This window comes from Gymnogyps californianus, chromosome 2 (genome assembly GCF_018139145.2).
Source record: "Gymnogyps californianus isolate 813 chromosome 2, ASM1813914v2, whole genome shotgun sequence".
Classification (NCBI taxonomy): domain Eukaryota; kingdom Metazoa; phylum Chordata; class Aves; order Accipitriformes; family Cathartidae; genus Gymnogyps; species Gymnogyps californianus.
Genome location: NC_059472.1, coordinates 34,953,547 through 34,967,268, shown reverse-complemented (window position 1 = coordinate 34,967,268; position 13,722 = coordinate 34,953,547). Strand labels below are relative to the sequence as shown.

The 13,722-nt window shown below is 36.4% G+C and overlaps 1 protein-coding gene across 3 annotated transcripts in view; it reads right to left on the bottom strand.

Moving 5' to 3' along the window:
- Positions 1 to 13,722, bottom strand: part of STAU2 (staufen double-stranded RNA binding protein 2) — a 173,003-nt gene that overhangs the window by 90,743 nt on the left and 68,538 nt on the right. For all 3 annotated transcript variants that reach the window (XM_050890762.1, XM_050890763.1, XM_050890764.1), the window contains exons 9-11: positions 12,948 to 13,085; positions 9,555 to 9,686; positions 5,425 to 5,485 (exon numbers count right to left, since the gene is read on the bottom strand). In XM_050890762.1, coding sequence (XP_050746719.1) covers positions 5,425 to 5,485; positions 9,555 to 9,686; positions 12,948 to 13,085 — 331 coding nt within the window. The remainder of the gene's footprint in view (positions 1 to 5,424; positions 5,486 to 9,554; positions 9,687 to 12,947; positions 13,086 to 13,722) is intronic.

Below are 13,722 nucleotides of genomic sequence, written 5' to 3'. Positions count from 1 at the left end.
CAGTGACGGTATAATGTTCACCTGACAGTATGTTTGCTAAAAAAACCCCACAAAACAAAACAAAAAAACCCCAAACCAAACAGATGGAAAACTACTGCGCTGTGGCCTGTTCTTCATCAAATAAGTGGTGTTGTGAACCCCTCTTACTGTGGTTTCTTTTCAGAATGACAAATAATTCAACAAATGTTTAGTGATGTATCAATCTAACTCCTAGCAAGAGTGTATTACATTTGACGAAGTTTAGTAAGTTTGGAAGCAATTCAAAAGTGAAGTCCAATGAAACAGCAGCACTCAGTGAGCAAAAATGCATATAATCCACTGGAAATCACCTTTGAAATACACCCAAAAGAACTACATATTTCAGCAAAATATAACACATATAAATTCCAATTAAAAATGTGTGAAATACAAACCAAAAACTTTATTCCCAAACTGTAGACTTCAGCTACCGTTCATGGAAATACAGGGGTATTAAATTATCTACTGGAAGTCTTCACCGAATTCCCCAGTTGAAAAATAAACATGTAGAGGACTATAAAAAGAAGTCTTTATAAAACTAGTGAGGGCCAGAACTATAAAGTTCACATAAATTTTGTGTCCTCCAAAGTGAAGATGTATTAGTATGCAAAATTTCATAAATACATGATTTTTCATTTATTTTCTCCCAAAAAACTGGTAAAGAAACATCTCAGTACGAATTTGAATGTAACCATACAGTTAGGGCTTACAATAACACCCATATATTTTCATATTTTTTTTTATTTCTTATATTCTTAATCTCTTATTATTTAAGTAGATTTTTAAAAATACTAAAATATATGTTATTTATGGAAAAATGCTCAAATTTCCTCATCACAGATTTAAGAAACTCTTCTGAATATCTACTTGCTTTTTTCTCATTGGGTTGTTTTTTTTTTTTTTACTGAGAACAATTGCATGAGATCAAGTATCTTTGTTCCTTAGGAGATCATCTGCTCCTGCTGCTCATTTACCATCTGAAATCATAATAATCTGTTGGTGACAATCTAATCATCTTCACAGTAACTAATTGTGATGTCACAAACAAATGATTATGATTTCAGGTGGTGAACAAACAGCAGGAGCAGATGTACTCTGAAGAACAAAGACTGTAAAGTCATGCATGAATCCCTAGTAATAAAATGTTAAGCAAGAAAAACAAAGAGCCTGTCCTTTACAGAGAGGTAGGATTGTTCTGAATGTATTTTTTTTTATTATTAGTTTTTCAATACTTACTTTGTGACTCCCAAAATGGCTGGAAATAGATAAAGGAAAACTATACTATGGAAAACTGAGGGCGGGGAACATATAAAAACAGTTAGGGTCATTTTTTCCTTGTTAGAATTATAATATATAAAAACACTGTTACTTTTTCCTTTTATTTTTATATATTTTTGTTCTTCATAGCTCATCTACAGCTTCTCCGAGAACACATACTATATGATGTTTGATTACCCCATCCAGAAATATAAAACCAAAATATGTTCCCAAGAAAATGCACTTTGCAACAGAATTATTTGTTTCATATTTTGTTTTTGTTGATAACTACTTAAGTCAAATCCAGAGAGATAAATGAGCATTCTGTTGACAGTAAACATCTCCTGTATGGGCTCCAAATGCTTGTGGTCTGCCCACAGTGTCTCAAAGTCTCTTCCAGAAGCATCAGGGAAAAAAACTCACTCAACATTCTTGTTATTTCATGTGTGAAAAATGTCTAAGATATCCCAAACCAAGAAACAAATAGCTTCTTGTTTCATCTTTAAGATTGTGAAATGAAGAGGAAAGGTAAAGAAGTAAACCTGTGGGAAGAAGATTTGCCAGTGAGTAGGAGGAACAGAAGTGAAGTTTGCCGCAAGGATAGCTGCAAAAGTAACATGATAGAGGGGAACAGGAGAAGTTAACTTTCAAGGATATTTAATAGGGAATACTAAAAATGCATTGAGCGAGTATGTAGGAGGATACCGACTGGAGGGTATTTCTCAGCAAAAACAAACTACATTATAAGGGTACAATGAAATCTGTTCTTCAACTGTACTAAAATATTCAACTGTTATGAATTTTGGTTTTGTTGTACTAAAGTATACAACTTCACTTTACTATTCCAGTTTTATTTCACACAGTTTCAGATGGAAACACAGTGCATTATGCACACAAAGAAAGAGTATCCGCCTGCAAAAGGAAACTGATGCACAATACGTTGTCCTAGCAGGACGCAATTGTTTTCCTGGAATAAAATTACTGGAAATCTGAATAAGAGCTGCCAAATGGTAGATGTAGCAATCTCAGAGCCTCAGATTTTCAAGACCACTGAAAGTTACGTTTCTGGGTAACAACAAGTGCAAACTGTACATTTCTCTTATAAGCAAGGATATAGAAGGGAGGAAGCTGCTCCATTTGCCCTCTTTAAAACTTCCTACAATAATGATGACACTGCAAGAGTAGATTCACCTACCAACAACTGTTGTTCTTAAATATAAACTAGCACGTTCATACCTGAAAGGATGCGACATTTTTGATCTCAAACGGTGGAACTTGTTTGGAACTGCCTTAAAAAAACTCTGCACTTCACAGGTGCATGAGAGGTCATGCATGCAAGTGATTTCTTTTATTCCAAAGGAGAAGAAACTTCACATTTCCTCAGTTCTTGACTACAAAGCTCTGAAGTTATCTTGGACTCTGGGGCTTAGGGGAAGATCAATGGGTGTGCACAGGGAAAACTCTTAATACCAGGGGTGATATCACATTAACACATTTAGAGAAGCAAAATGCATTTCTAGGTCTTCCATGAATCCTGGATGCGACTGTAAGGTGAAGAAAGACTAGTCTGTCCTCTGCATAACTGTAACATATTCATTCTCCTCTTATGCCTTTATATGGAAATCACAGTTAAGCTGTAAATTTTAAAGAAAATACCCTAGAAGAGAAAGGCCCTTTATGAGGTCAAGAGTTAAAAAATCAGTAAAAAAATATATTCCTGTTGATAACATTTTGGGTTCAAATCCTTCCTATTTTGCAAAAGGATAGCACAGTCTCTCTGAAATAAAAAATTATACACTTTAATAGGCTGATTATTATTAACGTTGCCTCTAGATTGGAACCCTCAAAAAAGGAGTTAAGGGATTAAGCACAGTGGTCTCTGAACAGCACTGTCAGAAATAAATGTTCTATGTCTATTGACATGATAGCTACATCTCCTTTGATTTCCAATTTACTTGGAGATCAGAAGAATAGAAATGAAGGCATCTAGAAATGTCTTTCGTGCATTAGAAAAGCATCCCAGAATGAAAACCTGTTTCTGTACTGTGGCCTGTGGTGGCTGCAAAAAGGTCTGTGAGCAGGTGAATCTGTGAAAAATACGTTCTTTGGTCAGCACAGGTTTAAAATATAGTTTTTGTTGATCTTGTCTCCTGTTGAGTGAGTTTGCCTTTGTGTTCTCCTAGTTTCGGATTTACATGTATAACTGCCACAGTTTTCTTGCCAGATGAAGCCTGGGAAAGGGATTGTTTTTTCTTGTTTGTGTAGTAGATGGTTGTGATGTCATCTATAAATGTCTTTGCTACAAGACACTGCAAGGATAGGAGAGAAAAACTAGAGGTCTTATTCTGCTGTCCCAAACTCCAATATGTTAACATTTGAAGATGTTTCACAGGCCATGTCCTTAGAGATTTTGACAATGCCAACAGAAATCATCTAGAAGTATTGATGGGGATTGATGATAGGGCTGGAAGGAAGCAATTAATAAGAAGTCTTAGATCCTGTAGTATCCTTCCTTTCAGGGAAACACAATGGCATGTGCTAAATCCAAGATCACTTTAAATACTAGCAGACTTTTGTGTAAGTTGAAGCACAAATTATTCCCCAGGTCTAGTGACTGGGAAGACCGCATATATACTGGAACACTACTGAACCCCCTTAAAACCTGCTTCTAGGACCATGTCCTTCAGATGTATATAGGCAAAAAATAGAAGGTAGCTCATGTGTGTGTCTGTCTCTAGTACAATCCTTAGTTGAGGGAGATAATGTTTGGGACTCTTAAGAAGTTCAAAACTCAACACAGTTCTAGAGATGAATCCAAGGCTCATGGAAAAGTGAAGGAAGTACTATTTATATTATCTTTACCACTCTAAACAATAAAAATCTAGTTATAAAGTCACAAAGGTCTGTCCTATTCATTACCTGTTGCAGTGAAACTGAATTCGGTCGTCACCAACAAGGTCTCTCATGCCTTTGTGTCTATAGACATGGGTCAAGGAAGAGAGAAACTACCAGTAGCAGAACCTGATCAAAGTCAGGGATCTCTTGAGAAATTTTCAGCCCATAAAAGTCCATTGGACCACATGGGATATAACTTAGCATGCCAAGTCAAACAGCTTATGTCATTATGAGGCCACTCTCTATTTAATCTTCAGAAATTCACGGAGATCAGGAGAGGTCTCCAATGCCTGGAGAAAGGCATAATCATCAAAAAAGGCAGGCTGGTCAGCCTCACTTTAGTCCCTGGGAAAATCATGCAGTAAGTGCTCTTAAAGCCATTTGTGGGCACACAAAGAAGAAAAAAGCCATTGGGAACAATCAGCATGAATTTACCAAGGATAAAAAATAGCCTCAACAACCTGATTGCCTTTTACAATAAAATGACTGGATTTATGAATGAAGGCAGAGCAGTGGATGTCATTTACCTTGGCTTTAGCAAGGCTTTTGACATCATGTCTCCCACAGCATCCTTGTATCCAAGCTGTGATGGGATGTCTGTCTAGGTAGATGAATTACTAGATGAATTACCAAGCTGTCTAGGTAGATGAATTACTAGATAATGAAAATCTGTTTGGATGATCAGGCTTAGAGGACAGTGGTATGCTTTGGGGGACCTAATAGCATAGGTCCCCCATAGCAGCCTTCCAATACGTAAGAAGAAGTTGTCAAAAAGATGGAGCCAGGCACATTACTGAGGTATGTAGCAGAAGAACAGGAGATGATAGTCATAAACAAACAGGAGATGTTCTGACTGGGATAAAAGGAAACAAATGCAATGTGAAGATAATTAAGCATTGGAACAGGCTGCCCAGAGAAGCTATGGAATCTCCATCCTTGGAGAACTGGAAAAAAGACATAAGCAAACTTGTCTGAACTCTATACTGACCCTGCTTTGAGCAGGCAGGTTAGATGACCTCCTAAAATCCCTTACAACCTGAAGGATTCAATGATTCAATGAATAAATAAAAATCTCCTTTTTCCTGCATTCATTCATACCTACACTCACACAGAGGACACTCAAGAGTTAATTAATCTAATTGCAATAAAACTCTAAAATACTTATAAAAAGCATTTCAATTGTCTGGAAAAATCCAAATCCTACAGAGACTAAGAGTAGTAAGTATAAATATAAACTTAGAAGGCAATACTTACTGTTACTTGTTGGCTCAGGAAACCCAACATTCTGGCCGTTCCAACTCTTGTTTTCTCCAAGCTGAAACAGGTAGAAGACGACAAATAAGTAAAGGGCAAACTACTCCTTAAACAGAACATTCATGTTTATAAATTTAGGTGAAAGACTCTATAAAGGATGACTAGGGATTGCACATCTGCTCACAAAACTTTGCTAACACATCTTAATTTTTGTCTAAAATAGGTTATTTGAGGAATGTACCCTTCATGAAATAAACATTAACAACTATTGCCTAACACTGAAATATAAATGTTTCCCCAAGGATTAGGCTCAACTCAATATGTTACCAAATCAGACTTAAAATCAAATGTTTTAAGCAGCTCTCAACTGAAAACATACACAGACAACAGAGAAATTACATTCTAAAACAAGAAGATCCTAATATCTGCCTATGAAAGAATGCATAAACACTACAAAGTACTTTGGGTGTAATTTTAAAATATTTACTTGCTAGGAATCCATTTAGTTACTGAAGTGGAAGCAAAGAAAGATTGCAATTTTCCATTATTTTAATATCTAGACTTTTTTTAGGAAGTTAATTGTCTTCAAATTAATTTTATTATGTTTAACACTGGGTATTACTCTGACACAGAAAAGGGGAGCAACTAACACAGAAGTTCAAAATGAGGCCTTTCCTGAAGTCTACACAGTAAATAAGATGGCAGTGTTCTAGATTTACATGTGGATAAACAAGTCCAAGCTTCCTCGTGAACTAGGAGCTGTTGACAACCAGCTCTATGAATGTGAAACAAATGACGCTTTTCAGATTTCACTGGGATTTTGTACATAAACAGAAAACCTCGCAGCAAAGCAGACTATATGCCATGACAAAGTTGTAATCATTTGCTCTGGAAGACTGGGTTGATTGGAAAGCGGAAGAGACGCGAGGGAGGATCAGACGGCTGAAATCTGCCTCTGCTTCTCAGAGGTTGCGTTAAGGCTGTTTAGATTACTACCATGTTGTAATGCAGACTGCTAGATGATATGTTTTCCTTGGGAAAGAGGAGGGAAGAGCACACTATGCAAAGCAGCTATTCCAATGATTGTTTCCCTGCCTTTCCTCATCATGTACATCCCAATGTGCTTACAGCCTAGGCAACGTACAATAAAAATGGGAGATATTTAGTGGAAAGGGAGGATAGGTATTAGAGCTGGCTCTCAAACTGGTCACCCACCTCCATGCACTTTAATTTCACATAACTCATTTTATTCGTATTATGAAGCAGATAATATGTATATTGGAAAACATGGAAGACGACAGTTCTTCAAATGAATAAGCAATATGAAATCTATAAATGTGTTTGTATTTACTGCTGTCTGTTACAACAGCATGGTTTTGTCATGAATCCATACTGTGTATCCTTAACATGACAGGAAAATCAGCACAAGCACGCTGCTACAATATGAGAACATTTCCAACTCTCCTCATTCCTGTCTTTTTACTGTTTATTAACTTGATCATGATGGGAAATTTAACAGGAATTCATCTATCAGTAAGTTATCCTTAGTGCTGCTGTCTCACATGAATGCAATCTACTCTGGTTTTCTTCTCTGTAAGAGAATAGAATTGGCAAGAAGAAACGAAAAGATGGAAACATGAAAAAATGAAGACATTACAACTCTCCATTCTCATCCATAGAACTAAAATTTTGATAGCTGCAAAAAGTCTCCCAGGGCACTTTCAAACTGCTCTCCTCAGGGCTCTGCACAACCACTACTGATTTCTTCCAGGAATCGGATTACCTCAGAAAAGAGCAGAGCCTTTACTTTTTTACATTACCTGGATTATCTGTTTACCTGTGCTGCCATCAGCACCATGCATGGCTCTTGTAACACTCTTAGGTCTTCATTAAGACAATGAATACAGTCACATTTTATGCACCGGGGTTAAGGAAAAACACTGAATTTGGTTTTGATTTTTTTTAAGGGAAGAGGAAGGGGATGAAAGGAGTTGGGGAAGAGGGGGGCAGGGGAAAGAGAAGTTGCCTTTTTTAAAAGCATCAAAAACAACACAAGTGAAAATTGTCCATTTAGATGCCAACCTGATATGTCAGCTAATCTACATTGGGCCCCATTTTTGATTCAAAGAGAGAAACAAGTATCTTCTAATGGTACATCTTTATTGTGCAATTTATATGGAAGGAATTTTGCAATGCTCAAATTGGTAGAGATCTAAGGGCTATTTTCCCTCTTCTCCAGCACAGTTTAGTTTGAGAATTAAAATGCTTTCATCTACACAAACCAGCTTGTGTATCTGCAAATACGTTCAGTCTGTTATATACAGAAGATAAAGCCAGATGTTCTAGATATTTTATGTCCTTAACCCCAACAAAGCTATAAAAATTTTTTCTATGATCTTGAATACTGCCACTACATAAAATTTGAGTAGTTCACATTTTTTGGATACAGTATCATGTTTGCTCATTGTGTTCAGAATAATATTAGGCCATTGTATGCTATTCTATCAATTCTAACATATCTACGTCTGCAAGTATGTAATTAAACCTGTTTTTTTAAAGACAATGCACTTGTAAGCAATAGTTTAATAAACGTAGGGAAACGAAGCAGCAGCGCCCCTTTTTAGCCACTCAATTATTTTTAAGGATTTCAATGTAACCACAAGTTTCCACTGTGTAGAGCTCTCCAAAGCAACTATGCTGTGGGCTGAATTTTTTTCAGGCTTTATCCCTGAAAATTACTAAGTAAAAATAGTTCAGCCAATTTGAAATCCAAGAATGAAAACCTATGTTTTCCTATTAGAAAAAAATGTTGACTTTTCTGTTTTGTTTTGTTTTTCAAAAAGCCCTCTGGCCAAATTGGCAGTGAAGAAAAAGTTGAAAGTGGTAGAAAGTATCTTCTACAGCAGAAAAGCCTCAGCATTCTGGTGAAAATGAATTACCATTTGACTCTGTCATAAGCCTTTTTAAAAATGGCTATGACTGCACAGTGTGTTCTCACTAGCAACACCATCTAGCTTCCAAGTACTCTGTTTAGAGTATTGCACACTTGTATATGACTAAGATATATAGTGAAGACCATAGTGAAGGTGAGTGTGAATAGCATACGTAGAGCTGCTCCTCTCAAAGGAGAGGGAAACAGAAGGAGGCGGAGCCAAGTAACCAGTATGGCATTTACCTTTTCCTGGCTAGGAGCATAGAACGTACAGAACAGAGTATCTTCCTTTTTTTTTTTTTTTTTTTTTTTTTTTTAAGAAAAAGAAAGGGTGTTTCAGAAGATATATATAGATATATACTATACTCAGATTTATCATGTGGTCCTTAGAAAAGCCCAGCAGAACATTCTATTGACCTGAGCTAGCTGGTACAGCCACAGCAAACATTTAAGCCATGATCAAAACATATATATGCAGCGACTCTGCATATGACAGAAGCTGTTCAGAGTCCACAGCTTAGCCAAATATCTTACCAAATATCTTTTCAAGATACAAAAGGCAAAACCTTAACACCCAATTTTGGTTACAAAACCTCCCATCAATAAACTCAAGACAGGAGAGGAGTGCTAAGTTGCACATCACTAACATGGAAACACACACCTGCAACATATATGAATTTAAAATGTAATTCCTTCTCCACAAAAAAAAAAAAAAAAAGACACACGTTTTCCTTCTCAGTCATCAAACCTGAAAAGGCCATTATTTTTCTGGAATGCTTTTAGTGCATATGCAATGGGAAGACAAACATTGACTACTATGGCTACTTCATGTATGAAAATTACTAACATCATTCCTCTCAGTGCTCTCATGGATGCCCAAAATGGAATAAAAGCAAGAGGCACGTTCATCCTAATTTGTAAGTAGAAATAAGTGCACACATCACATGTACACTTTTGCACACACACTATCCTAAGGAACTACACTTCTTTTCTTAATTACTCTTACAGGAGGAGAGGCTGCACTTACTACTAAGAGTAGCTATAGAGCTGTAGCTAAATGAAGGCTGATCTCTGACAAGCAACCCCCTAAAACAGGGGGTGCATAAGTTTAAGCTTCCGTTCTTACTAAGTGATTAGCTGATACAGCTAAAAATCTAGACATGGGTAAAATGTGGGCATCATAACAATTGGTTCTCACCTTTTCTGGCTGGTCTTGAAGAGGAGTAGAGGCTTTGTAACCCAGCTGTAGCAACATTGCTTCTGCTGCATTTCTTTTAGCTATTTTCTTGTTTGGGCCTGTTCCAGTAGTAATCTCATTGCCTACTTTTACCTTAAAAAGAAAACATTTATGATAATCATGATAAATGCAAGATTCCTTAATATCACCATGTAATAAACTTGCTGACCTACCAACAACTGTCAGCTCTTTTGATGAAGATGCAATCTTGAAAAAGTAAGAATAGTGCAAAAGGGGACTACAGTACTGCTTCACACAGAGGAGCTTGTTTAGATTTTTCAGAAGGTCCCCAAACTCGTACCAAAGAGCTACATTTTTCTGTATCTCAGTGCACACACAGTTGTCTCACTCTTCCACCAGGCTCTGTGTTAACCCCATTCTCCCTGCTGAACATCTCTCCCACTCTTTCTTAACGTGGGAAGCGCTACAGGATCTGTACTTCCTCTTTCTTGTAGGAGTGTTGCCTGTAGCAGCTCCCCAGCATCATCGGGACAGTATCCAGAACAACAGAGAGACAAACAATGACCTGAAGATTTAAATGAGAGTGGTTTCTAAAGAAAGATGAAAACCACGTTCGCATTCCTCCCACTTTGTCGCACTGCAAGGAACACGGGGGCTGGAGCTGCTTTCTTCTTCCACACTTACACCTGACAAGCTTTTATCACCATAGCCTTTGGAAAGAAGGCTCCTCGTTGGACCTGTGGTCTGTACTGCACAAAGGGTTTCTGACAAACAAGATGCCTCTCATAAAACTAGGAGAAATTAAAACCTCAAAATAAAGACAAATTATAGGCAATGGATATCCACAAAGAGTGAGGCTCTAACTTATTCCTTGGCTTTGGTACCATTCTTAAACTCCTGAAGCTGTATATGTCTGGTTTGTGATATTAGCACTGTGATTGCTATTCACTTATGCAATATTCATAGCTCTTTGATAGGTATACTTCACTCTGTCCATTAAGCCATTTTATTGCCAAATTATCTCTTAAAATAGTGTATCATTTCAAAAGTGTGTTTAAAAAAGGAAACCAAAGTAAAATAAAAATAATAAAATAGCCAAGGTGATCTGAATAAAAGAAACCTTAGAGGTCAAAGACCTGAAACAGTCTGGAAGGAGCTTTAAAAAAATTGTAAAAACAGGCATACAATTGTTAAATAAATAATAAATGTTATTTAGTAATTTATGTTATTCAATAATTGTCCTCAAATTATCATGTATATATTTTCCTAAAAGTTTTAATTTTTCTTTACTCAAATACCTATTAATTCTAAATACAAAGAAGAGGATGTAAATAAATAATAATGATCATTAATATCCCTTCAAAGTATATATATAATTAAGCAAAAAGATTCAGCTACCTAAACCAGAAATATTAATAATCTTGAAACATAAACCTTATCTTCTATGCAGTTCCACAATCACAATTAGAAAATAGCCAATCTGCTACAAGTTTATACGCAATAAAATTGAGGGACTTTAATGGGATGAAACAAAATGATAATTTATAACATAGTTCACAATAAATCAATGCGCTGCTATTTCTCAAGACCTGTAAAACTGGTTTAGCTATTATTATAACCTCAATCAAGGATTAAAGGTCTGACTACAAAGAGAAAGAACTTTCTGAAATTAACTTTGGGAACAGAACACCAACTAATGTCATCAGAGGTTTTCTTCTGTTTATCTAGTAGTCAGGACAAGTAATTGGATCCATTTCATCACATCTAAACTTGCTCTTTGTGTGACAGATAAAAATGAACATATTATCTCTGGATATTTTACTTCCACATTCAATTAAATTAAATGAAAACATTGTTTAAGTAGTTTATACAAAGGCTTTTTATTCTGATAAGGTTTTTTGCATGTCATAATGAATCCACTGAGACTTCCTGAAGGCGGGAGAAACAGCAGTATGACTTTAGTGTGAAAATATTACAAAAGGGGAAAAAATGGAGCTACGGTGTTTAAAAGTATTCATAACAAAGCAACTGTTCTATGGAATTTCTTTGACTCTTTCTTTCACAAGTCTTCTTAGACAAGGGAATCTTCTACGTATTCACTACTTTTAAGATTCTTTTTTTATTCAAACCAAAGATTTTGCCATTATTGAGACTCCTCCAATGGAAAACCAAATTCTCAGCCCATCTTTCTAATACTGGACTGCATTACACAGTCCTCTTCTGACGCCTCACACAACCATCTCTAACTGTGGACACTCCCACGGGGGTCTGAGCATGGGAAAAGGGATTGTCTGCGATACGATCACTCTTTTTCATATACTCAGGTGGCATAAGAAGTTGGAAATCCAAGTTTATATTAATAAATCACATTCTGCAACAAAAGGAACCCAATATCTTCTTTTGCTTCAGAGAGAAAAATAATAAATCATCAAGAAAGACCACTGAGGTCGAAGGAAATTAAGATTGCTAGCCTATCTTAATAGACGTGAAGGAGGGACTTAAAGATTTAAGTGAAAACATAACTAATTTTCTGGAGAAGGAGGTGCTGGAACGTCATAAATTCTGCTTGTGATCAGAAGTGACATTTTGGTGTGGTTTGTAGACAACAAGTCAAAACATGTTGAGGTATGCTGTTCTGAATTGTTCCAGCACAAAATTATCCCTGAGTGAAAACACAAGAGAAAAGAATTCTTTCCTGTTCCTAATCTTTCTCAACCTGCTGCTGTGCTATCTAACAAAATATCACGGTTATATCAAATCTTTGTAAATGTTCTTAATTTAAAAATTAAAGAAACATTAATGATCTACTGTTTCTGTATCAGGTCCAGAGCCTTTAACTGGACAGGCTAAAACACGTGATGGAAGGCTTTTTTTGTGGTATTGCAGATACAAACAAACCCACAAAGAAACTGAAAATCTGAAAAGATTTACAACACCATTTTTTAAAATCAAAATGCTTAGTAATATGGAGATATTCATATCCATATTTCAGAATACTTGTTTGTATTGCAATCCTCTGATCAATAATAGCAAAATAATTTTTTTTTTTTTTTTTTTTTTCCAAAAAGACAAGTAAAAGTAAATAAATCATGAGCCATCAGGGATAAAGACAGAAACAATCAAGTGACATAAAAATAAGAGTATAAAAAATGCAAAACCACTACAAGAAAAGCATCTAGAAGGCACATAACCTAATTGCCATTTGTTTCACCGAGAGAAAGAAGAAAGTGCAAACAGGTTTTCTGATACTGTATTTCATACTCTTCTTGTATAACTGACCGTAAAGCAAAGAGCTAAACACAGAGGGATCCGCTTCACATTATGCCACTGTTTTGCATGAGTTTGAACATAACATAGCAAGGGCATTATCTCTAACGTGACAGCAGATGATACCTGCATAACAAACTCTCGACGGCGAGGCATTCCTCTTTCTGAAAGAAGAACATACTCTGGCTCCTTCTCCTTTTTGGCCTGTTGGATCTGAGCCAGACGACTGATGGGATTCATTCCTTGACCATATTCTGGTCCAGTCTAAAACAGGTTTAAAAGAAAGAACCATTATTTCAGCATATATCCATACAACTGTTACGCTCCTTCAATAAATCATTTACTAGGGTTACCTCTTCTTTAGACTCCCTTTGAGAGAATAAGAAGTACATTTCTTCCCATCTTCTGATCATGAGACAGAAGATAAGAATCCTCAAGCTCAAAACTGTGGCAAAAAATATAAACCTATTGTCTGCCACTGTTGCAGGTAGTGTGCATACCTAGCATCTGTAACCTACTAATACCCTCATCTATCTATGGAGGTCCTATGGGGATGGATGAAAATTAGCAGATTCATCAGTCAATTATATCTCTTTGCCCTATTTCTATGTCCCTTCCCCCTAACCCCTTAAAATAGGTTGCTACAATGCTGGAACATGCAGTACGCTAAGAAGAGGTGGGATTTACATGGGGACAAAACAGATTTGCCATATAACAAGGAAGCTGCCTCTCTCAGCCTTCCTGCCTTCCTTCTCAGCACTCCTGCCTGTCATCCTACAATGCAACTAAAGGTGTAGAAGGTTTCCTCTGTTTGTGTGTCATAGGAATTCACCCTCAAAATAGTTTTATGTAGTGAAGCTAGAGAGGAGTATCTCCAATGGCTAGAAATGTGGCATACTGT